The sequence below is a fragment of the Mustela lutreola genome, chromosome 16, assembly GCF_030435805.1.
Source record: "Mustela lutreola isolate mMusLut2 chromosome 16, mMusLut2.pri, whole genome shotgun sequence".
NCBI lineage: Eukaryota > Metazoa > Chordata > Mammalia > Carnivora > Mustelidae > Mustela > Mustela lutreola.
Window position 1 is genome coordinate 13284231 of NC_081305.1, and position 24728 is coordinate 13308958.

Sequence of the window (24728 nt, forward strand, 5' to 3'; positions counted from 1 at the left end):
ATTCAAAGATTGCTACTTTATATAAAGAATACATTGATCAGAAAGTACAAAATAGTAGGAACTCATTATAAATTTTCAGGATTTTTGCTTTAAATTCATGCCCTAAAACATAGCTACTTATTATGAGTTACTATACATCATACACTTTTGGTTCACCTGCTATCATGAGGCCAGCTCTGAAAAATGTTTTCCACCCAACAGAAATTCATTAGGGAATACTGAAATTTTTGTTTTATGGTTAGTTCTGTTCCCAAGATCAGCCTGAAATAAATTTTAATCCAGTGGGGGGGAAAAAAATAGATAGAAAAGGGCTGGGGAGGCCTATTATCGAACAATTGAATCTCTGTTTTCAATAGTAACTATGTAATAAATTTTCAGCCAGGCCTTGCATATCTGTACCATCTACACATAATAATTTTTCATCATTTTAATAGAGGATAATATTTACATTAAGTCTAAGTTTTCTTTAAAATGTATTAAACAGGTAACAAAGGACATTTAAATAAGGCCTAATTATACCAGTTTAATTAATAAATTTTTTTTTTAGAACACAAAAATTAGCAAAAGAAATCTAATGCTGTAAAATCTTTGTGCTGCTTAACTTAAAAATAATAGTTTATTGTTTCAAATAATTTAAAAAATTGAAACTAAAAATGTCTTATCTCTTACTTTAATCTCAGAATAAAGCAAAAAAAATACACTAAATGAAGTATAAGTGTTACCCTTTTGTTTTCAAATCAATTTAAATATGGAAAAGTATTTAAACATGGAAAATAAAATTTTGGTTGGGTTGACAATCAACATTTTAATTTCTAAAAATATGAGAATGTAAGGGATTAACTGACTTCATTTACCCATGCCACAGCAGTCTAACTATTATGAGTTCAACTGGAAATGAAAAGTAGGTTTACATATTTTTAAAGAGCAGGTATATTCTCATCAAAAATAAGTAAAATAACAAAAGCATCGAACAACTTTTTCTTCCAATTCTTCCTAGTATTTTAAATACTTTTCATTCCACTCCAAGATCTCTGGATCTTTTTAAACATAAAAAAAACGATTTTAAAGATGGAGTAAAGTCCACAAACTCGATGTTTAATTTACTCAAGAAAAGATATTTTCAATGCATTAAAATATTTAAGCAACATTAGGATAATATATAAAGGCCTCCACTAAAATATATTTTTCTTAGGGAGGACAAAAATGAACAGTGGAAAAATTAAATTTATAAAACCTGTTTCTCATCTAAGTTTTTAGAAAACACATTTATGAAGTTTACATTTTCTGGTTGTAAAATACTTTTTTCAACAAAACTCTTAATTTCAACAATTAAGTTAAAAATCTCAAAATCTACAAAAATAATTTTTTTAAAGAACCCTATCTTACTATATAAATCATGTCTCACCTTACAGTTTTCTTGTCATTCATTTTTTGGACAGCACTTTTCCTCCCTTTTTTCTCAAAGAGAAGTTCCTATAAGTCATTGGTACCTGTCATCCACATCAAGTTCAATCTGAACCTTCAAGTCCTATTCTCACCTATGGAGCAAATGTGAATCCAAAAAAATCAGATGAACAGCAACTGATTCCGAAAGTCAAGTTAAATACCAAAATATATTCTAATATACACCACTATGCTATGTATTCCAACAGAGATGGCTTAGTGTAAAAAAAAAACAAATAAAACAAATAAAACAAAACAAAAAACCACGAAAGCATTCAACACTTATTTGAAGTGCTTAAAAGAAAGTTTTAACACCAGTACCAGTATTCAGTTTCTTTCCTGAAGTAGAAATTCTATAAATATTACAATATTAAGGACTAAATTTTAATGAATACAAATCAGAGGAAATGAAGGAACATTAACTCCCATTCAAACCTTCCTTTAAAAAAAATGTTTCCAAGATATATTTTTAACTTCCCCCATGATTCTCCTTAAAAAAGACGAACACAAAATCTCTCTGCTAATGACTTTATTCATGAATCTATAATGGAACTCAAAATAGCAAAGAACATGAAAAAAATTCAGATTAATATTTATCAACCAAATACATCAGAAAATACATCTATTTTTTAATAACTAACAAAAATGTCTAAAACGCACATGTGAGAATATAAACATTCCCCACTTTGTGGAACTTCGAAGTAATGAAGATCTGCTTAATACAGTTTGCCAGAATAGCTCATTTACACGTCAAATACATATAATTCAAAATAAATCAGACACAACTGATAAAATGACCATCTCATGGTCAATCTTTTGGTAAAGTGCTACTTTCAAAGAAAAAGACTGAAAAGTTTTGAATGCTGAGCCATCATTCTGGAAGTGTTAAAATTTTTCTTTAGGATTCACTCTGTTCATTACATTCATATGTCCCCGAAAGGAGTCCATACACAATATTTTACAATCTAAAAAAAATCTGTTCGCTCACAGATTATGTCCCGGAAGTTAAAGATTTCTACACCATTCCTAAATTAAACTTTTCATGATACAGGTGTGTACTAGACACAGTGATTTTTCATTGTTTTAAACATGATCTTTGGTTTGAAGCTGTCCTGATATCCTTCCCAGCTGGATGGCTGTGGTCATTAAATATTCAGGAAACAGCACATAGCTTTATTTAAACCACACAAGTAAACTGGGTCAGTGGCCTAAAGGCAAGGAATGGCACATACTGAACATCTGGCAAGAGGAGTTCCCCCGAATCCATAAGTGACACGGTCAGTATTAAAGAACCAGTGCTGCTGAGGAGTGGTTCACTCCTTTCATCAGAGACCTCTCTCAATTTATTAACAGCATTAGCCAATGAGGAAATCAGTTGGGAAAAAATCTAATCTGAAGGAAGGCACATGGGTGCAAATCTTAAAACAGATAAATAAGACCAAGTAAACTGCTTAAGTAAGTATGCATGTGTCCATCCCAACTGTATACACACATCTCGTGTCTGAGGCTGAATATCATCACTGGAGAGACTGCACCATATGGCAAACTCCATGCCTACAGGCATGTATAGGAGATCAGAACTAGCTGGTGGTTTTCCCAAAATAATGAGACTTTCAATGATGCAAAAGTTGGCCCTTCCCCCAAATGAATGGTTTTTAAATAGCAAAGGACTGAAATTAACAATGGAAACCATAAGAAGCCATAAAGTTAAATCTCAGAAAGGACAAGTTCAACGTCATAGCTGAAGGCTGCCGATGATTTCTTCTCTCTCTCCTTGAATAATTAGGTGCAAATGCCTTTTAGCAATGGCAGCATTCAAATCCCACAAAAAATCAAGTAGTGCCCCCTTAAGGAGCACCTCCATTGGCACAAACTGTAAAACCTGCTGGGGTGCGTCAGATTTAAGCAAAGAGCTCAACAATTCATTCACATTCTGCAGATACTGGAAAACAGGATTTGGAAGGTCCTGATAACCAACACACAGCAGGACTGCACAGGTCTTCAGGGGCTCAGAAGAAGTGGGACAAGAAAATGTGATGAATCTGAAACAGCTGTGCAGTATAAAGATCAAACCGGCCATAAATCTTGTAAAACAAGAAAGTACAGGCAAAATCATAACATCCCCTGTATGAAGCTGCTGCAATGATTGTAGAAGGTAGTCCAGAAACAGCTGCTGGTAAGTCGGGTCTCCATCATGAAGCAATGAACAGCTGAAAGTCATGAGTTCAGTTGATTCCAAGAGGTGAACTTCCAGTGGTATATGTGTTTTGATATCATGGAGGGTTGGAAAGCCCACAAGCAGGCACTTCATTTGGTTGCTGGGTTCTACCACCTCCTCATCCTGAAGGCACTTGGTTAGGTTAAACAACTCAGAAAATATCAGTTCTTCAGTAAAAATGTGACAAGAACAATAAAACTGCTGTTTGGGCCAGAACTTGGAATCCAAATTCAAGGCTCCTCCTGATGACTTTTCAATTGCTTCATTAAGAGTCTTTAAAATTTCACCATCGCAGAAAGGAGAACACTTTACCTTTGGCAGTTTCTTTCCCTCTAAAATATGCCACAAGTGACACTCAAGACTGGAAGCTGTCCCTTCTAAGAGAGAATTTTGCCCAGAATGATATACAGTATGTTCTTCTGCCCAACTATTAAAGTATCCTTTGGCCACCTTATCTTTCCATGAAAGGGTTTCCAGCATTTTCCTTTCGTTATAGGTTTTAAAATATCTGTTCCTCTGCCCAAACCATTTTGTATTTGTACTACAACCAATATTAGATTTTTTCACTAGCCAATTACTTCTGGAAAGAGGCTTCAACTGAAACTTTTGCATGAAATACTGAACAGCACAGTCCCTTAAACTATTCAGCTTTGTTTGTTCCCCTTTTCCCATGCACTGAAACAGACGAATATTCTCAGAAATAGTCTCTAGCTGGTATTTATGAAAGAACATACAACATTCTTCATGCCTTTTAAGAAAGGATTCGGGAATCACATGATGGGGAAAGAGAGCTTTCTGGGTCATTTCTGTCCCGAAATTCAGGACCATCTTGGATAACAAAGGATGGATTGCCTCTCTTCCCTTATAGTGGAGACAAACCACATAGACTTCTGAGTTACCTGCCTTGCTAGTAGCAGGTTTAAAAACATGGACTTGGTCAAAGGAACAGTTTAGCAGGTACATCAGGTTTATGGAACAATGTTCAAACAAAGTAAACATCTTCAGAACAAAAGAGCCACCATTTCCAAGAGTTGTCAGAGCAGTGACAACTTCACAGTAATGCAAAGAAGAAACTAAAGCTTCTTGTTCACCTGGGTTTCCTTGGCAATCAAAACTCCCATCTGCGGTGATCAAGTGAATAGGAGCCATGTTGCTTACAAAGTTCTGAAGTCCAGTCAGGTATTTCAAGGTCATGATATCACCAGTGTTATCTGGACCAAAGTACCAACAACCCAAGGTGTTTGCAATAAGTCGGTCATCCATAATCATCATAAGATTGTCATTTGCTTCATGGTATGGATTCAAAGTGTTAGCTACCCAACTCCAATCACAGGGGAATCGATGGGATTTTAAGTAGTGATTGAGACTCGCTATAAAAGCTCCGGGAGCTTCACAAAGGTGTAGAGAATTCAATTTTCCATTCTGAAAAGCCTCCTGTGGAATAAGCGGAAAACTGCACAAAATTTCATGAAACTTACACCATGCTTGAGTACAAAGTTCAGCATTCACAGATTTTTTCACATGAGAAATTATTTTTCCAGCTTTGTTAGTGAAAGCAGTGTGCTCGTGCCACTCATCCAATTTCTTATCACTCAGTAGGTTTTTTACTTCATTTAGGGAGTTCTTCAAATCAAGCAATGTATTAAATTCCATGTGATCACAAGTGAAAACCTCACTGGGATCTGGTAACTGCCACTCATGATTAAGTGGCTTGCCATAAGAAAAGTTCTTGGCAAAGAGTTCAAAAATGTCAGCAAGAACATCTGGGCTGAATGTCTCAGGACTTGAACCCAGTGGTGGCTTTCTGCACTTACTCATTTTCAAATTAAATTAAAATCTAGAAAAAGAAAACACATAATTAAATGAATCAAATTTATTAGTGAGTGAAATCTCATCCACAGCAAATCAGATCATACCCAGGACAAACTACCTAAAATGGGAAGACTAATGTCAGCACATTCTGTTACACAATGAAGCAATTTGGAATAAAGAAAGAGTAAAGGCTTTTACATCCAACAGACCTGAACTCAAATCCACAGTTAAAAAGTGGGCCTGGGCAAATTACATCTTTGAGCCTGTTTCTTATTTTTAAAAAGTTAGGGTATCATTTTTTTTTTAGGTGAGGATAAACATGTTAGCATATAAAAAGCATATACCAACGAATATTCATCTGTGATGGCGGCCCATATTAACAGAATAATCTGTCTAGCTCCTACCCAAAATTTTCCTCTATCCATGGCTGAGACACCACCCACACGGCCCCAAACACACTGTCAGACTAAGATTCATTCCTCGAACTTTGACCAAGCTTTAACAAGTGACTTTCAGCTTTTTTTAGTTCCTTCAAATCTCACCTCCTTCCAGGAAAAGATTCTACACCTGAACCCATTACTGGTATACATACCAGGCCTCTCTGCCAACATACTTATTTACAACTGCCAGATACATTCTCCATCCAGATCTCACACTTTTGCTAAGACATGCACTTTGGTACGCATGTGATGTAGTACCAAATCACCTTTACAGGCCACCAACTAACACTCATCACCATACTGCTTGTTAACTGTGGTGTACCTGACTGGTTAGCCTCTATTCAGCTCAATGCTGAAACTGAACTGTAGCTCAACCTGGCATGTCTCTAAACTAGATTCCTCTATTATCTGCTCAGACAACTCCATGCCTCCACTATAAAATATTGTATCCTCTTGCCACCAAAATGTAACACACTTTGATAGAGGATCTTTAAATTGAAGAAATATCCTCATTGAATTTACAAATTATAAACAAGTCAATGTACATTCTGTGTTCTAACACCGCCTAAGAAACCAAAAACACTGGAGAAGGAAAGAGATATAAGGGAAAGAAGCATGGCTTAATGGCATAGTGTTGGCCTAAGTTACACATCCCAGAAGACAGAGCTGTAAGTATTACATAGTACTTGTTGGCTCAGTGTTAATTAATAGGCACTTTAAGTTCCTAAGCTCTGCATTTACTTAGTATACTCAATGCATTCTACACCAGTTTCTCAAAAGGAATCTAAAGTAAAACACAAAAAACTGACAACACAACCATCATCCCGCAAAAAGCCAATGTTTCATGATTAAAATGGGAAACAAAAGTGAGTCTGAGCCACGATAAACACAATACCCGAAAGACTATATTTTATTAGCATTTATTTTGTACTGTTCTTGTAGCACACTTTTTTCATCCTCTTATGTTTTGTTTAAATTATTTACAACCCTGTATACTCAACTAACTTGTAAGCTTATTGAAATAACAAGTATCTTCTCAGCCATTTCTGTTCATGACGGTATATTTACAATACGTGTAAAGTATAGTTAATGGTCACACTTGCCCAGCAATAACTTTTTCTTAGATTTTTTTTTTTTTTTTTTAGTTAGAAGCTATATTCAGACAGACTTCTGAAAGAAAGCAAAAATGAGGCATTGTCACATTCAACAAAATACTAAACAAAAGTAAGCGAAGGTTTATTACAAGTTATTTTGTCTTAATTTCCACTGTGCTTACTGGAAACTACAACCATGTTTAGATGGCAACTATAGTCTATCTTGGAAAAATATCTGATTTTAGTCTAATTTCGCATACTAATTAATGGCTGTAGATAAGCTCTGAAATCTTACGTAAGCTAACAGACAACTACCTTCACATGAGAAAAACTAAAGTGATTCAAACACACCTCTGTTCTTCCGGACTACACCTGTGGTACACAATTCAAGACTATATCTGATATATTTATATACAAATTGTAGATATTGACTATATATATGTATATTTTGAATAATGCTCAGGTCTATAATCCCACCTTCGTTTCCTCCTATCAAATTCCCAGAAGCCACCAACCTCCAGCTACCAGCCTCCTGATTGTAGACACTGTCAATTCTCTGCTGGATTACTGCCATAGCCTTCTTACTGGTCTCTTCTATCGTTGCCTGCTTTGGCTCCCCATTTCACTCAAAGTAAATGCCACAGTCCTTACAGTAGCCTACAAGGACCTTGAAGATTTCTGCCCTCCAGCCCCAACCTAATTGTCACTAACCTAATTGTCTATTATTCTCCTTATTCATTCTGCTCCAGCCACACAAGTTTTATTCCTGTTCACTTACCACCAGATACAGCGCAACTTGTAAGTCTCGATCAATTCCTCTTCCTGGAACCCTCTTCCTCCAGACTGCCTGCATAGCTAACTCCCTCATCTCTTTCGAATATTTACTCAGGTGTAATTCTTCTATGAAATCTACCCTGACACCCTAGTTGCATCTTGCACTACCACCACCATAAAGGTATGGGTCTAGCTGTACTTTTCTTTTTCCATGACTTTCTTTTCCTTCTACTATATTTTGCTTATTATGTTTATTTTTTGTCTTCCCCAAACTGGAATCTAAGCTCCACAAGGCAAGGATCTTTGCTTTGTTGACTCATTTATATCACCCCAAGGTTACAACAGTGCTTGGTACACAGTAAACACACAGTATTTATTGAACAAATGAATGTATATGATACTTAGCACAAAGGGCACTCCTCTGATTAGGTTCTGAATAGGAGTCATAATAATTCACTTCAACTTCACTCCAGCACTTCAATGCACGACCAAAAATAAAAAACAACAACAAAACGCGTGGTTCACAGAATAGAAGGGAAAAAGTTTCCGTATGTTCCCCTGCCCCTTTCATTAAGCACTCCATAGAGCTTTGTGGCATCATAATTCTGCCTGGAGGGTCAGCATTACCATTCTTGTTTTGCAGATTAGAGTGGAAAAGTCCTGTAGCTCCCTGCTCGAAGCCACAAAGGAAATACCTGCAAAATTCGTGGGCCTGACACAAAACCCACAAGATCTCATCAACAGTGCTCTCTCCAATTAACGCTTACAAAGGAGTTTTAGAAGTGTTTCTGGCAACTCCTCCTCCCAGCAACGGTGAAAATAATTAGCTAGAGTGTATCCAGCGCTTTAATTTGGGCCAGGGGCACCCACGATCACCTTTCACCTGATGGAAGTGAGTCCCAAGCTCCTTTCGAGCGGCCCGAGCCCTCCTAACCTGGAGGAACCTCCGTCCCAGCCCCAGCCTCTGGAAAGTCGCAGGAGGACCCGGCCTCAGAACCCGGGTCTGATTACCTTCGCTCACGCCCACCTCGGCCCCCCCCGAGTCTAGAGAGGCAGCGCTTCACGCTCTCTCCTCACTCGAGGGAACCATCCTCCACTTCCGCTCCCGGGCCGGGCCGCTTCCCGGAACGGTCGCTCCTAAAGTGTGCGGCGCCCCCAGCCTCCCTGCCTCTGCAGAGGTAGGTGGCGCTCCGAGAGGCCGAGAATGAGGCCCTGGCCCGCCCCCGCCACACCAGAAGCGGGAACCCACCTCCAGGTTGCGCCGCCGCCGAACGTCGGCAGACAGTGGCCCGAGGGCCCTGAAAGACACATTGCGCACGCGCCTCGAGGCCGGGCTGGCGTCACGCGTCAACGTTACGCACGCCGGCGACTCTCGCCGCCCGAAGCCCTCGCTACCTAGGTTTCGTTTCTCTGCCAGGTACTGAAGCTGGGAAGCGCCAAGATCCGCGCCCACGGCTTCCATGGCAACGGAGCGTGCTCGCGGAGGCGGGGCGTCTTTTGTCCCCGCCCCCTCCGTGAGTAGGGGAGGGGCAACCCTTCCAGAGCACGCTGGCTCCGCCCACCTGGCCTTTGGGCAGTGAAGGCTTTTCAAGGCTGTTAGGCAGAAGGTGATTTGTCATGCAAGTTAAAACCGGCGTCGGACGGTATGAGCTTAAAAGCCAAACAACGGAAACTGCAAGAGAACACTCTGTTATTATAACATATATATGCTTATAAACTAGTAAGGAAAAGACAATCTCAAAGGAAATTGGGCGAAAAGTTGAACAGGCCATTCAAAACAAGTAAAAAAGCCAATAAGGATATACAAAAAATTTTAAGCTATTTAAAAAAAAAACGTTGGAAATGAAAACAATAAATTTCCTTTTCACCTAATTTAGCAAAGATTAAAAAGATCGATAATGGCCACTCTTGGCGAGAATATGATGAAACACGTTTCTAGACTGTGGGTGGGCATAAAAACTGGCATAATCCTTACAGAAGGCAAACTTTAAAATGGTCTTGCAACCTGAGCTGGGGGATTCCCGCGCTTCGCACTTTATCCTTCGGAAACAAACAGGCACTCTCTTTGAACAAAATGTTCATTTCAGCACCTTAACAACAGCAGTAACAAAAACTGGAAACTCTAAATGTCTGCTTTTAGGGAAATAATTGAATTCTTCATGATACGTCCATATAATGGGATACTATTCAGCTAATAATGGGTTATGTGTGTCAACAGTGTTGCATAAAAATAGGAAAACAGAACTGTGTGTAGAGTTTGAACCATTTATATAAATTATATATATATGTATATAAAATACATTATTTTACAAGTCCTCCAGAATGTGCATCAATTGAGGGAAAACAATTGTCTTTTCAAAAAAATGGTGCTAGGTCATTTGGATATTCATATGGAAAAAAAATTTATTTGGACTTTTACCTCCATCATAAAAATATATTTCATTTGGGTTACCAATCTATATTTTAAAAGTCAAGCAACACTTTCAGCAGAAAACATCTTCGTGACCTTGAATTAGGCAAAAAGTTTCCAACAAAGCAGAAAAAGCACTAAACATAAAGGGAAAATATATAAATTGAACCATATTAAATTAAGAATGTTTATTCACCAGAAGACACCATTGAGAGTGAAAAGACAACATAAGAGTGAGAGAAGATATTTACAATACATACATATGACAAAGGCCTTGTATCCAAAATATATAACTCCTACAAAAAAAATTTTTTCCTAGTGGAAAAAATGGGCCAAAAAAAAAAAAAAGAAGTCCCAGAACAAACACTTCTAAAAGATGATATTCAAAAGTCCAATAAACACATGAAAAGATGCCCAACTTCATTAGTCTTTGGGGAAATGTAAACTAACCCTGTAATGAGTTACAATTATACATTATACTGGCAAAAACAAAAAAGGAAAAATATAAGTTTTGGAGAGCATGAGGAGCAACCCATGGAAAGCTGTTTGGACAGAAAAGATCTCCCAAGAACTTCCGAATTGACAGGTTAGTTGCCCCCCCTCCCTTTTTTTTAAATTTTCTAATTATATGCAGTCATATGCTGAAATCCTACAGGCACTATTCAACTACTTTTGCCAAACAGCTATTAAATGTTCCAGAAAGTTCCCTTAATCTCCTTCCCAGTCAATCTCCCACTCCCAAGAAGCAACCGCTGCTCTGTTTCATACGGTCATAGTTTAGTTTTGCCTGTTTTAGAATTTTATATGAATTCAGTCATTACAGTTTGTTTCTTTGCAGCCCATTTCCACCCAGTAAGCTTTTTTTTTTTTTTTTTTTTTTTTTTTTTTGGTAGGGAAGAAAAATAGTCTCTCCCTTCTACCCTTCTAAATTCTCAGCTGGGGCTCTGTAACAGAAGATAGATTAACAAGAGGAAAGCATGTAAATTTACTAACATGTTTAATGGGCCATGGGAGCCTCCCCCAAGGAAATGAAGATCTGGAGAAACTGTTAAATCTGAGTATTTAGGCGGCACCTGGGTGGCTCAGAGGGTTGGGTCTCTGCCTTCAGCTCAGGTCATGGTTCTGGGATCCTGGGATCGAGCCCCACATCAGGCTCTTTGCTCAGCAGGGAACCTGCTTCCCCCTCTTTCTGCCTGCCTCTCTACCTACTTGTGATCTCTCTCTCTCTCTGTCAAATAAATAAATAAAATCCTTAAAAAAAAAATCTGAGTATTTTTGTACTAAGTTTAATGAGGAGTAGAAAGTTGTGGGAAAGTGTGACAAATGGGTATGAGCTAAGAGTAGTACAGTCGGGGAAATTTAGCAAGGCCTGTTCATCCAGAGTCCTCTTGAAGTTCTTCCCTCTTCAGATAAGGATGTTCCTTTCCTCCAGTTATAGGGAATGCCTGTCTCACATCAGGATCTTATGACTTGCTTCAGGGCAAAGTCAGAGGGTCCTTCCTGAACCTACCTTTTCTCAAATTCCTTTAACTTAAAATATTTCATATGCCAGTCACCATATTTTGGGGCAGCACGTCCTGACCCCTGTCAATATTCACCCTGTCAAGATTCAATATTCATGTTGTTTTACATATTTGACGTTCATTCCTTTTTTACTGCTAATTAGTATGTCATTGTATGGATAGACCATAATTTAGTTATCTATTCTTTTGTTGATGGACATCTGAGTTCTGTTTCCAGTTTGAGGCTATCATGAATAAACCTGCTATGAACATTCTAGCACAAGACATTTCTGTAAGCATATGTTTTCTTTACTTTTGGGTAAGTAGAGCTATGTGTAACTTTGAAGAAACCTCCAAACAGTTTTCTCAAAGTGTTTGAACTATTTTACATTCCTACTCACCATACCTAATAATTCTGGCCCTTGTAGACACCACCCAGCCACAGTCGACCCTACCTTGTTCTTGGACGTTGCCAGGAACAGTGAGCCTTTGGGGTGCATCTCCTTTGAGCTGTTTGCAGACAAAGCTCCAAAGACGGCAGAACACTTGCATTCTCTGAGAACTGAGGAGAAAGGATTTGGTTATAAAATTACCTGCTTTGACAGTATTATTCCAGGATTTACAGGGTGACTTCATACGCCATAATGGCCCTGGCAGCAAATCCATCTAGGGGGAAAGATTTGATGAGAATTTCATCCTGGAGCATATGGGCCCTGGCATCTTGTCCTTGGCAAATGCCGGACCCAACACAAATGGTTCCCAGTTTTCCATCTGCACTGCCAAAACTGAATGATTGGATGGCACGTTTGATGTGGTCTCTGGCAAGGTGAGAGAGGGCAGGAATATTGTAGCAGCCACAGAACACCTTGGATCCAGGAAGGGCAAGACCACCAAGAAGATCACCATTGCTGATGTGGACAAGTCTAATAAATTTGACTTGTATCATATCTCAAGCACCAGATTCTTCCTCCCGTAGCTTAGGAGAGGACCCCCTCACCCCCATCTGCTGAAAATATCCTATGATCTTTGTGTTCCCTGGAGCAGTTCCATGGTTCCATATTTTCCTTATCCCCCTCCAAGTCAACTTAGATTACAGAGTTAAGTTTATGATTATGAAATAAAAACTAAACAACAACAAAGAATTCTAGTTCCTTCATATCCTCACCAACTTTTGGTGTCATGAATCTTTCATTTTAGCTATGGGTGGGAGTTGGTTGCTTTTTACCTCTGATTCTTGATCAATATTAACTTAAAATGAAAAGCTGTGGATATTGTTCTTTTAGGGGATTAGATGCTAGATGAGGGCTATATGATCTCTTAAATACAATTACTATGTTCCCTAAGCTTTATAAATATTATCAGGAGTATTTCAAACAACAAAGCATATACTAAGCCAGTCTTTACTAAAATAATCACAACATTAACTAACAGTTTTTGAGTACATAATATGTGCTTAGCACTGAAAACAGCCTTTTTAAATTCATTTAATCCTCTCAACAACTCCATGAAGTAGATACACGTATTGTCCCACTTTTATAAACAAGGATCGAAGTGATTAAGCAATTTGCCAAAGGTCATGGAGTCAGTAAGAAGCACAGTCAGAGTTTAGACCTAGCTCTGCCTCATTCTAAGACCAATCTGTTCTGCAGAGAATTCCTAGAAATTGCCTCTAGTAATTTAAAAACAACTTTATAATCCACATTCATGGTGAGAAATGCTTATATGAGGCCAGAAGTTTTATTTAAAATGATATTTCAGGGATGCCTGGGTGGCTCAGTTGGTTGAGCAGCTGACTTCGGCTCAGGTCATGATCCCAGCATCCTGGGATCGAGTCCCACATCGGGCTCCTTGCTCGGCGGGGAGCCTGCTTCTCCCTCTGCCTCTGCCTGCCATTCTGTCTGCCTGTGCTTGCTCTCTCCCCCTCTCTCTCTGATAAAATAAATAAAATCTTTAAATAAATAAATAAATAATAAAATAAAATGATATTTCATTTCTTTTATCCTAAGAGCAGGAGGGTTTACAAAATTGGGGGAAAAGATGAAATGTTAGGAATAAATAAAACTGGTATCTGAACCAGGTGGCGGGTATTAGAGAGGGCACAGATTGCATGGAGCACTGGGTGTGGTGCAAAAACAATGAATCTGAAACTTTAAAAAGTTCAAGGAAAATAACCAAGCCCTGCACTGACGTATTTGGAAATTTGGATAAAAATGCATTCATGTGAATGCATTTGGTACCAACTTTTATATTATTTTATTTTATTTTTTAAGATTTTATTTATTTATTTGACAGAGAGAAATCACAAGTAGATGGAGAGGCAGGCAGAGAGAGAGGAAGGGAAGCAGGCTCCCTGCTGAGCAGAGAGCCCGATGTGGGACTCGATCCTAGGACCCTGAGATCATGACCTGAGCCGAAGGCAGCGGCTTAACCCACTGAGCCACCCAGGCGCCCCTGGTACCAACTTTTAAATATGTACTTTAACATCCATAAGTGTTTGGGTGGAAGCTAGCTACTGTTAGTTACTCTTTTCCAACTCCTGAATATTCTTTATACTCAACTGGCATGACAATGAGAAAATAATTAGCATACAAGAATTAAAGCAACCAGCTCTCCAGTCCCTGCTCTGATTATACTTCTGTGTCAAAGAAAACAGAGACAAAACTGCACTGTGGCCCTTTATCACAAGTCAACTTGCTGAGTCTCTAACTACATCTCCAGACCAGTTCTGTGGGGCAACAATGTATAAATCATGGTTCCAAAATCCCAGAGGGAGTTATCTGGGATGTCTGAAATGTTCTATAGCTAGACAGGGGGTTTAAGTTACAAAGTATATGTATCTGTCGAAATTCATCAAATGGCGTAATTAAGATTTGAGCATTTCACTAAACACAAATGTTACCTTGGAAATAAAGAGAGAGCCATAAACAAATATTCAAATATTGAACTCTAGTTACCCATATGCTGAAGAATTTAGAGAGAAGTGTACTGACCTCTGCACCTTACTTCAAAACGCACCACACATAAGATGGACAGATAAACGGACGGAAGAGTGGATAAGTGGTGAAGTAAGTGTCATGTGATGTCCACAATTTTTAGAATCTAGATGGTGGATTCTATGACTGTGCACTCATTTGTTCAACATTCCTCTGTTGAAATTTTTTCATGATAAAATAGTGGGGGAAATATACAGATTCACATCATAAAAAGCAGGAATAGCATCGCTTCCTATTAAAAAAAAAATACATACATACAATGAGTATCTAGCACAGGAATCAGAACCACTAAATGAGTGTGAAGGGAACAGCACTGGATTTGGTGCCAACCAGACCTGTGTTCTTATGGCTCAGTCATTTGAACCATTTATTTGATTTGGTGAACCCCATTCAGGCTTGGTTTTGACCATTACACAATCTTAAATTGTTCCCATTCTTGGTCACACAGTGGGCCACTTACTCTCTTCTCGACACATGGAATGGGCCATTATTTAAAGGCAGCAAGCCAAGGAAGGGAACATGGATATGGAAATTCCAGAAGCCAGCAGTTTTTAAACTTGCTAATAATTATTCCAGTTTCCCTCATGATGATCTTCACTAGATCTTTAAATAGCATTTTGACCAAAATTCTTACACAGCGTTAAAATACACTTAAAAAGAGAAAATACAGCAAAAATTATAACCAATTTGTCTATTCAACTATTAGGTAGAGCATCTGAATGGTAGTATTTGTGGGAAAGTGCTTGAAAACAGCAGCCAAAATCTCTTCTTTCTTACTGTTTAGGAACTAAACAAAAAATATTTAAACAAAAGCAATTACTTTTTAGGCATAAATACAAAAAATTATAAACAGCGTGTTATGAAAGCAGTTTTCATCTTGTCTGGGTGCTATAACACATAAATTAAACCTCATTCTGCACTTTAATAAATATTCAGAACTAAGATACAGTAGGAAATGTCTTTCTTAAAACTTATTTTTTTGCAATTCATTAATTTCCTTACCTAGTTAAAGTTAATAGATCGAGGGCATCTGGGTGGCTCAGCCGCTAAGTGTCTGCCTTCAGGTCAGGTCAGGATCCCAGGGTCCTGGCATCGAGCCCCTCATTGGGATCCCTGCTCTGCAGGAAGTCTGCTTCTCTCTCTCCCACTCCCACTGCTTGTGTTCCCTCTCTCGCTGTTTGCTGTGTCTCTCTGTCAAATAAATAAATAAAATCTTAAAAAAAAAAAAAGTTGATAGATTGAGTCACTAAATGGGGGAAAGCCAAATGTGTTTTTATGTTGTGAATATCAGTTTCAGGTTATGAATATCATGATATTTTAAATGAACTTTAGAATAAGATTCATAATATAATCACTAATACTACATTGACCTAAAATACTTATTTACTTAAAATCACATCTTTTTTCTCTTCCATGTAAAAAGCGCCAAAATGACTTTTTCAAAAATTCTTAAGGGTTTAAGAAGCAACATATATTATTGTGAGATGGGCACAGTTTGGAAAAAAAAAAAAAAAGTTGGGAAATAGTGGCATATGGAATAGAACAGAAGACATGGCCCACCCTTGAAGCATTAAATCGTTTAACTGCAGACACAAGATTTTTAAAAATAAATAACATTACACAACTAAGTACTCCCTGGTATGGTACAGAGTATTTCAGGAGTCTAAGGAAGGCAAACTAGTAGGAAGAAGATGGGGGAAAGAGACTTCACTTTTTGTCTTAAAAGGCTGCTGTTATTTGGGGAGAGGGAGTACCAGCCTAGCTCAGGAAAAATACGTGGGTGAATCAATGGACAAGAAAGGTAATTGCAGAAAAGGGATAGAAAGGTTAAGAAGACTGAAACGCTATAGAGATAGTATCTCAGTTCAGGCTGTGATCAGAAAATACCATAGACTGGGGGACTTAAAGAATAGGAATGTATTTCTTAGGATGCCTGGGTGCCTCAATCAGTTAAAGCATCTGCCTGCAGCTCTGGTCATGATCAAGGAGTCCTAGGATCAAGTCCTGCATCAGGCTCCCTGCTTTACAGGGATTCTGTCTTCTTCTGCCTGCCCTCTTTGTGTGTGTACTTTTTCCCTCTGACAAATAAATAAATAAATAAAATCTTTACAGAAAAAGAAAAGAAACATATTTCTCACAGCCCTGGAGGCTGGGAAGTCTGAGATTAACGCGCTGGCAGATTGGGTTCCTGGTCAGGAGTCTGTTCCTGGCTTGCAGATGGCCACTCTCTCACTGTGTCCTCTCATGGCAGAGAGAGAGCAAGGTCTCTGGTCTCTTCTTATAAGGACACTCATCCTATCATGGGGACCTCCCCCTCATGAGCTCATTTAAACCTAATGACCTCCCAATCTGGCTGAGTCTCCAAATACCATCACACCGGGGGCCAGGACTTCAACATCTGGATTTTGTGGGCAATACGCGGACCACAGCAGGGACTGAGCATCCAGAGTCCAGAGGGCTGTGGAAGCCAGACAGAGGTGCCGGAATCTGCTGCAAGAGGAAATGGTCAAGTGGGAAGTAAATGACTGTGTTTGGTTCATAGAGCGTTAGGGAGGATCATGGAATAGTCAGGCAGAAACACCCCGGAGGGAGCTGGAAATCAGTGGGTGGCTGAAGATCAGGTGAGAATACGAAAGTGACCTTCAACTCTTTGGATTTTTTTAAGTACCTGCTTTATTATTATTTATTATTAACAATGATTATGGTACTTAACTTAGTAGGGGAATCAATACCAAAAGTTGTTAAAGCACTAGCCTTGGGGGACTCCTTCCTGTTAATAGGTTGCCTAGGGCTGTCCCGCCTTGGGATCAATATGGCTTCTCTCTCTCTCTCTCTCTCTTTTTTTTTTTTTTAGTTACTATGATGTTTATTGATAAAGTGTTTTTTTAAAATTATTATTAATTTATTTTCAGCATAACAGTATTCATTATTTTTTCACCACACCCAGTGCTCCATGGAATCCGTGCCCTCTATAATACCACCACCTGGTACCCCGAAATCCCACCCCCCACCCCTTCAAAACCCTCAGATTGTTTTTCAGAGTCCATAGTCTCTCATGATTCACCTCCCCTTCCACTATGGAGTATTATGCCTCCATCAGAAAGGATGAATACCCCACTTTTGTAGCAACATGGACAGGACTGGAAGAGATTATGCTGAGTGAAATAAGTCAAGCAGAGAGAGTCAATTATCATATGGTTTCACTTATATGTGGAGCATAACAAATAGCATGGAGGACAAGGGGTGTTAGAGAGGAGAAGAGAGTTATGGCTTCTCTTTTTGAATGGCTAAGGATGGCGCTGACTTGTGAGTGCCTGGGTTAAACCCTCCATCTGTTAGCTACATGACCTTGGGCAAAGCAGACCTCCAAGGGTCACACTGAGGATTACCTGACAAATAAAAAATGCTGAGCCCGGCTTCTTGCTCTCAGCCAGCATCTGAGAGATGTGGGCTGCTCCTGAAAAGTGTCTGTTCTTTTCTGGAAGATGGGGTGCTAAATTCAGACCCTCCTTACAAGGTTCTCCCATTGCTGTTTTTTCTTATATTCAAAACCCTTAACAGAGCGAGAGAGGAAAAGAGGCAGGGAGACACAGGAGAAGAAAGGGAAGCAAGAGAAGACAATTGAGACCAAATTATGTCATATCGGTCACTGAGAAGCTTTCAAATGTTTCTGCTTCTGTTTTCAACAATTCGGGCAGGTTTCAAAGAGCAGAAAGAAGACTCTCTATAAAATGAATGAACAGGGTCACCTGGGGGGGCTCGGTGGGTTAAAGCCTCTGCTTTCGGCTCAGGTCATGATCTCAGGGTCCTAGGATCGAGTCCCACATCGGGCTCTCTGCTCAGCAGGGAGCCTGCTTCTCCCCTCTCTCTCTGCCTGCTTCTCTGCCTACTTGTGATTTCTGTCTGTCAAATGAATAAATAAAATCTTTAAAAAAAAATGAATGAACACATGAATCAACGTAGATGCATTTTGAAAACATAATGCGGAGTGATAAAGGCAAGTCACAGAACAGTCTTGCGTTGCCTGCCATTTACATAATGTTTGAAAACACATGAGACAATTCTGTTTGATGTTTATCCATGCAAACATAGTAAAAATAAAAAAAAAAAATGATAAAGACACACTCACTTCCAGAGAGTGGTAACCTCTGGGAAGGCAGAGGAGATAGCAGTGAGATACAGAAGGGCATCAACTGTATCTGGAGTCTCTTTGTTCTTTTTACTAAGCTCTGAAGCTCTAGCAAAATATTGGCACTTTTAAAATGCAGGTAGCAGATGCATGGGTGTTACATTATTCTCTTGTCTGAATCTTTGAAATATTTCTTACAAATTTTAAACCAAGAAAAGAAGACTGTCGGCCTCATTTCTAAATCCATTCAAACTCCCATGCACTTTAGAAATCCATCTGTCCAGCCAAATCACATTGTATGCACGACTTTCAGGAATGAGAGTGTGCTTCTCAGCTTCCATTAGAGAAAATTATGATGAACCCATGAAAAATGGGTTTTGTTTTGTGTTCGGCCTACATCGCCAAAAGATTTGAAATATATTTCAAATTCTGATATCTGGGTTGAGCCACACATATTATCATATTCCTAGATTTTAATTTCTTTCACACCGCATTTAATGTGTTGGGGGTGTTTTGTGATTAACAAATTGCTTGTGTGTACCTTAAGATGCCCCTACTGAGCTCCTGTCAGGGATAAACTCCGACTGATGAATGGCAGCTGGCCAGAGCACTCTGCTGAGACAGTTGAGAAACCACATCTGGGCTCCACAGGAAAGGCCATGGTCAGGAGGGAGCTGCGTCAAGAGCAGGTGAAGGAATGGTTCCCTGTGTGTCCCAAGAATATTCTTGACAATTTTCCTGACTCTCCTTCATTTCTAGCTCCCATCACTTACCCCTTCTAAGTTGGTGCTTCTAGAATCCCCCTCCCTGACTTTCCTTTATCTTTTTTAAAAGATTTATGTACTTATTAGAGAGAGAGAGAGAGAGAGAGAGAAAGAGCAGCAGTGAGGGGCAGAAGGAGAGGGAGAGAAATCCTCAAGCAGACTCCTCGCTCAGCATAGAGCCCCGTGCGGGGTTTGATTCCAAGACCCTGACATCATAACCTAAGCCAAAACCAAGAGCCAGCGCTCAACCCACTGACCTACCCAGGCACCGCATATATTTACTCACACTATATAATCCCTGGCTGGTTTCATTCTCATCCTTAGCAACCCTAGAGGCGGATGAGCCAGCCCCTCCTCTTCTGTTTTTCTCTGAAGCCTTCCCAGTCCCATCTGGGCCAGGTGAGACACCTCCCCGTCATCCCCATGGCACTCACATAGCATTTATGTCTAGGTCTTCCAACGATTTGTTTACCCATCTGTCTCTGCTGTGGGCTTTGAAAGGACAAGGCTGGATCTTATTGATCTCTGCACTGCCAGCTTCTGGCACATAATAAGCAATCAATAAGTGTTTGTTAAATGAAAGAATGATTTAATGAATGGTGTCCTTATTCTGCAGAAAAGGAAAGAGACAGAGAGTTGGGATTTTTCTCAAGGTTATATTTCCTCTGAAACCTTCCCATCTTTCCTCTAGAACAGAGACCGACGAATATTTTCTGTAAAAGGACCAGAGGGTCAATATTTTCAGTGTGTGGTCCAGAAGGTCTCTGTCACAACCACTCCACTCTGGAATGGTAGCTGAAAAGCAGAGACATGGCTTTATTGCAATAAAATTCTATTTCAGAAAAAGGCAGTGGAACTGGATGTGGCCCAAGGGCCAAAGCTTGTGACCCTGCTGTAGAAGATGGTCAACAGCACTCTCACATGTCTAGTTCCTTCGTTGAACATCCTCTCCGCCTCAACCCAAATTCTATTGTCCCGATTCCAATGTTTCCAGAGTGCCTTTTGGAGTTAGATCAACATCCCCTCGTATCTCCAAGCCGAGGAATTGAGGTAGGCTCCCTAGAGAACTAGCTGCAAAGCTGAGACCAGAAGAGACAAAAGGACTTTGTTGACAATGACCTTTAAGAGACCTAGAGGAGGGACACCTGGGTGGCTCAGTCGGTTAACTGTCTCACTCCTGATTTTGGCTCAGGTTATGATCCCAGGGTCATGATCTCAGGGTCATGAGAGTGAGCCCTGTGTTGGGCTCTGCGCTGAACCTGGAGCCTGCTTAAGATTTTCTCTCTGGCTCAAGCCTTTGGTTTGGGCCATGATCCCAGGGTCCTGGGATTGAGCCCCACATCAGGCTCCCTGCTTGGTGGGAGGCCTGCTTCTCCCTTTCCCTCTGCTTGTGTTCCCTCCCTCGCTGTGTCTCTCTCTTTCAAATAAATAAATAAAATCTTAAAAAAAAAAAAAAAGATTCTCTCTCCCCCTCCCCCTCTGTCCCTCCCCCTGCTGCAAAATAAAATAAAATTTTAAAAAGATACCTAGAAGAATTCAAGCCCAACTTATCCACATCCTGCTTGAGCATCCTTTTTTTTTTTTTAAAGATTTTATTTATTTATTTGACAAAGAGATCACAAGTAGGCAGAGAGGCAGGCAGAGAGAGAGAGAGAGGAGGAAGCAGGCTCCCCGCTGAGTGGAGATCCTGACGCGGGACTCGATCCCAGGACCCTGAGATCATGACCCGAGCCGAAGGCAGTGGCTTAACCCACTGAGCCACCCAGGTGCCCCTTAAGCATCCATTTTGAACACTGAACATTTTAACAGGGAAAGAGGTCCATTTCTCGGGTGCAGTGGACAAAGGAGAAAGGGGAACAATTAACTCTCTTCTATTCTGACTCTCTTACATTCTTCCTACTCCCTTTTCTATGTTTCTAAGCAACTAGCCTCTTTTTCTTTCCCAAAGATTATTTTTAAATTCTTCCACTTTCCTCATAATTCTTACCTTATCGTTTGCTCATTCCTTGTCAGGAAATGACCTCATCTCCTCCTTCACAAAGGAAATAGAAGTCATCAAAAGAGAACTCCAGTATTCTGCAACCCACCACTAATTTATGTGCATCTATACCCATTTTATTATCCTTCCTCTCATAATGGAACAGGTGTCTAAGACTAATCATTTCTGTTCTGTGTCTCAGGTCCTTCTATCCTTCTCAGGGAAACTGATTCCACCAACGCGTGCTCTCTATCTTGGTCTCGGTCTCTCTCTCTCTCTATCTCTCTCTCTCTTTCTCTCTCTCTTGTCCTCCTGTATTTATCATTATCCCTTCTGTATCTCCCCAAACTGCCTCCCAAAGGCACAGGGGAGTTTCTCCTCACCATGAGAAACTTTCCAACAACATTTAGACATGCATGTCTCCACCATCGTGAAAATAAGTTTCTGAAACCTGTGTCTTCCTCCAGCTATTGCCCTATCACTCTTCTACCTCTTTTTCAGCCAGAGTTCTTAAGAGAGTTGTGTCCTCATGATTTTCACTTCATCATCTCCCATTAAGTTTCAACTCATGAAAACTTTGCTTCTCCTTCATTATACCCCTGAAAGTCTTTTATTAAAAGACCTCAAATAACCTCCTTCATTGCTACCTCCAACCTAGAATTTTTTGCCCTTATCATTTTTTCCTTTTTTTTAAATTAATTTCTGTTCAGCGTAACAGAATTCATTGTTTATGCACCACACCCAGTGCTCCATGCCATCCGTGCCCTCCATAATACCCACCACCTGGCTCCCCCAACCTTCCACCCCCCGCCCCTTCAAAACCTTCAGATTGTTTTTCAGAGTCCATAGTCTCTCATGGTTCACCTCCCCTTCCAATTTCCCTCAACTCCCTTCTCCTCTCCATCTCCCTATGTCCTCCATGTTATTTGTTATGCTCCACAAGTAAGTGAAACCATATGATAATTGACTCTCTCTGCTTGACTTATTTCACTCAGCATAATCTCTTCCAGTCCAGTCCATGTGGATACAAAAGTTGGGTATTCATCCTTTCTGATGGAGGCATAATACTCCATAGTGTATATGGACCACATCTTCCTTATCCATTCGTCCGTTGAAGGGCATCTTGGTTCTTTCCATAGTTTGGCGACCGTGGCCATTGCTGCTATAAACATTGGGGGTACAGATGGCCCTTCTTTTCACTACATCTGTATCTTTGGGGTAAATACCCAGTAGAGCAATTGCAGGGTCATAGGGAAGCTCTATTTTTAATTTCTTAAGGAATCTCCACACTGTTCTCCAAAGTGGCTGCACCAACTTGCATTCCCACCAACAGTGTAAGAGGGTTCTCTTTTTTGCCCTGATCTTTACTAAATTCCTAGCACTATGTAACCTTGTGATTTTCCTTCTTAAAACAGTAATCCAAGGTTATCTCAGCTAATTTCCAGACAATCTTAAATATGTTGATGATTCCCAGAGTTACATCTCCAACCCAGAGCCCACTACTGAGGCTAGAGCCAGCCAGTCTATTGCCTAATAGAATTAGAAATCATCCCTCTTCTTTATTCACAACATCGAATCCCATTTTAAAACAATCATCTTGACCCATCATCCTAGCCACCTACTGCCTCTCTTCTTTGCCCTCTTTGCAGCAAAAGTTTCTGAAATGTCTTTAAAACCCCCTTTAATCAGGCTCTCCACTATACAACTCCACTGAAATGGATCTTATCATGTCACCCATGAATGAACATGAAAAATCCTATTTTACTTTGATCTTCTAATAAGCAGCATTTGACACAGCTGGTCACCTACTTCTCACTGATACCCATCTATCTCTTGGCTTTCCAGATACCTCTCTCTTCTGGTTGACCTCCTCCCTCACTGACCTTCTCTCTCCATCTTTGCTCGTTTCTCCTTTATCCCTGACTCTTAACATTGGGGGAAGCCAAGTCTTATTCCTTGGCCTTCTTCTCTACATCCATTCCTTGGGTGATCTCACCCAGTCAAAGCCTCAAATGTCCTCTCTATATCTGTGATTCTCAAATGCGTATCTTCCTCCCAGACCTCTTTTTCAACCTCTAGTCTCTTATATACAACTGCCTACCCAACCTCTCAGCTGGGATGCCTCACAGGCCTCTCAAACGGAACTGAAACCGAGTTTTAGCCCCAAAGCCCTCTTCCATGCACAGCTGTCCACATGTCAATAGACGGTAACTCATTCCTTGGTGTCGTCATATCTAAGTTGATTCATCTGGAGTCCTTTCACCATTGTTTCTCCATCTATGTCATTTTTTACCATGATTTTAAGAACTTTTTTTTTAAGAGGGATCATAAGTGCCAGGTTTGAGCAATTTTAAAAACATCTCACATACCCTTTATCCTCAAGGACATTTAGACTCTCTTTCCCAATAAGACGGTAGAATTCATTGCATGGTAACTGCTGGTGAGCCCTGCCTTTGCCCTTCTTTCCTTGACCTCTCCATTCATCTTCTGGTTTGTTAAATTTCATCCCTGAAATGAGGCTGTTTTGTTTTTTTACACTGGTCTTATCGAATTCATGTTCTTACTAATTTACTCTGTAGCTCAAAGCAATTGCGGGGGACTTCTCCTACGTTCCTTGGTGTTTTTTGTTTGCTTCGGTTTTTGTTTTTTTGTCCTTGCAGTCTCCCATCTGTTTTATGCTGGCTATGCTCATTTAACTCTTCCCTTCGTTTCATTCACCTGCGGAATGTTCACTTCGTTGCCATGTTGCTTCTTTTCATCTTGCTTAGGCTTCAAATAGACAGCTCTCCCCCGGTTCTTCCTTTTGCTTTGATAGATGGATTCTCATGAACCACTTCTGAACCTTATCTGGGACTCTCTTCCCTTCCAGCAACATTTCCAGGCCTGGGAATTGCATTCCACCCACCTTCTTATAGCCTGGGTGCAGGAACATGGAAAAAATTTGGCTAATTTCCTGCAGCCTTTGGTATACCATTGGACGTTCAAGTCCAGATTGAGGTACCCCTTTTCCCTCAGGGATAGTATCCTTAGGTTTCAACCCAATCCCCTGATTCAGCATGGAACCCTGGCAGATATGGCAGCAGGGGGCTTTGCCTGACTTAGCTGTGATACTGAAATCATAGACGGGAACCTCTGCTCTTAGAAGAGATTTCTTTGACTTTTCTCTAAGTT

General features: G+C 40.0%; 2 protein-coding genes and 1 pseudogene across 3 annotated transcripts in view; 1 reads left to right on the top strand and 2 right to left on the bottom strand.

The window, feature by feature from the left end:
- The window catches only part of HYDIN (HYDIN axonemal central pair apparatus protein), a 385540-nt gene extending 376426 nt beyond the window's left edge, over positions 1–9114 (bottom strand). The window contains exon 1 of the mRNA XM_059150954.1: positions 9031–9114. The gene's annotated coding sequence lies outside the window, so the exon portion shown is untranslated. The remainder of the gene's footprint in view (positions 1–9030) is intronic.
- On the bottom strand, positions 1958–9155 carry CMTR2 (cap methyltransferase 2). 2 transcript variants are annotated; one of them, XM_059150957.1, is made up of 2 exons: positions 9031–9155; positions 1958–5498 (listed from the first exon to the last, which is right to left on the bottom strand). In XM_059150957.1, the coding sequence occupies exon 2, from the start codon at positions 5477–5479 to the stop codon at positions 3179–3181; it is 2301 nt and encodes a 766-aa protein (XP_059006940.1). In that variant the 5' UTR covers positions 5480–5498; positions 9031–9155; the 3' UTR covers positions 1958–3178. The 2 variants fall into 2 exon arrangements, with proteins under 2 accessions (XP_059006940.1, XP_059006941.1); XM_059150958.1 differs by lacking the exon at positions 9031–9155 and adding an exon at positions 8793–9024.
- A 243-nt stretch (positions 9156–9398) lies between these two features.
- Positions 9399–12669, top strand: LOC131818725 (peptidyl-prolyl cis-trans isomerase A-like; annotated as a pseudogene).
- Positions 12670–24728: the final 12059 nt, after the last annotated feature.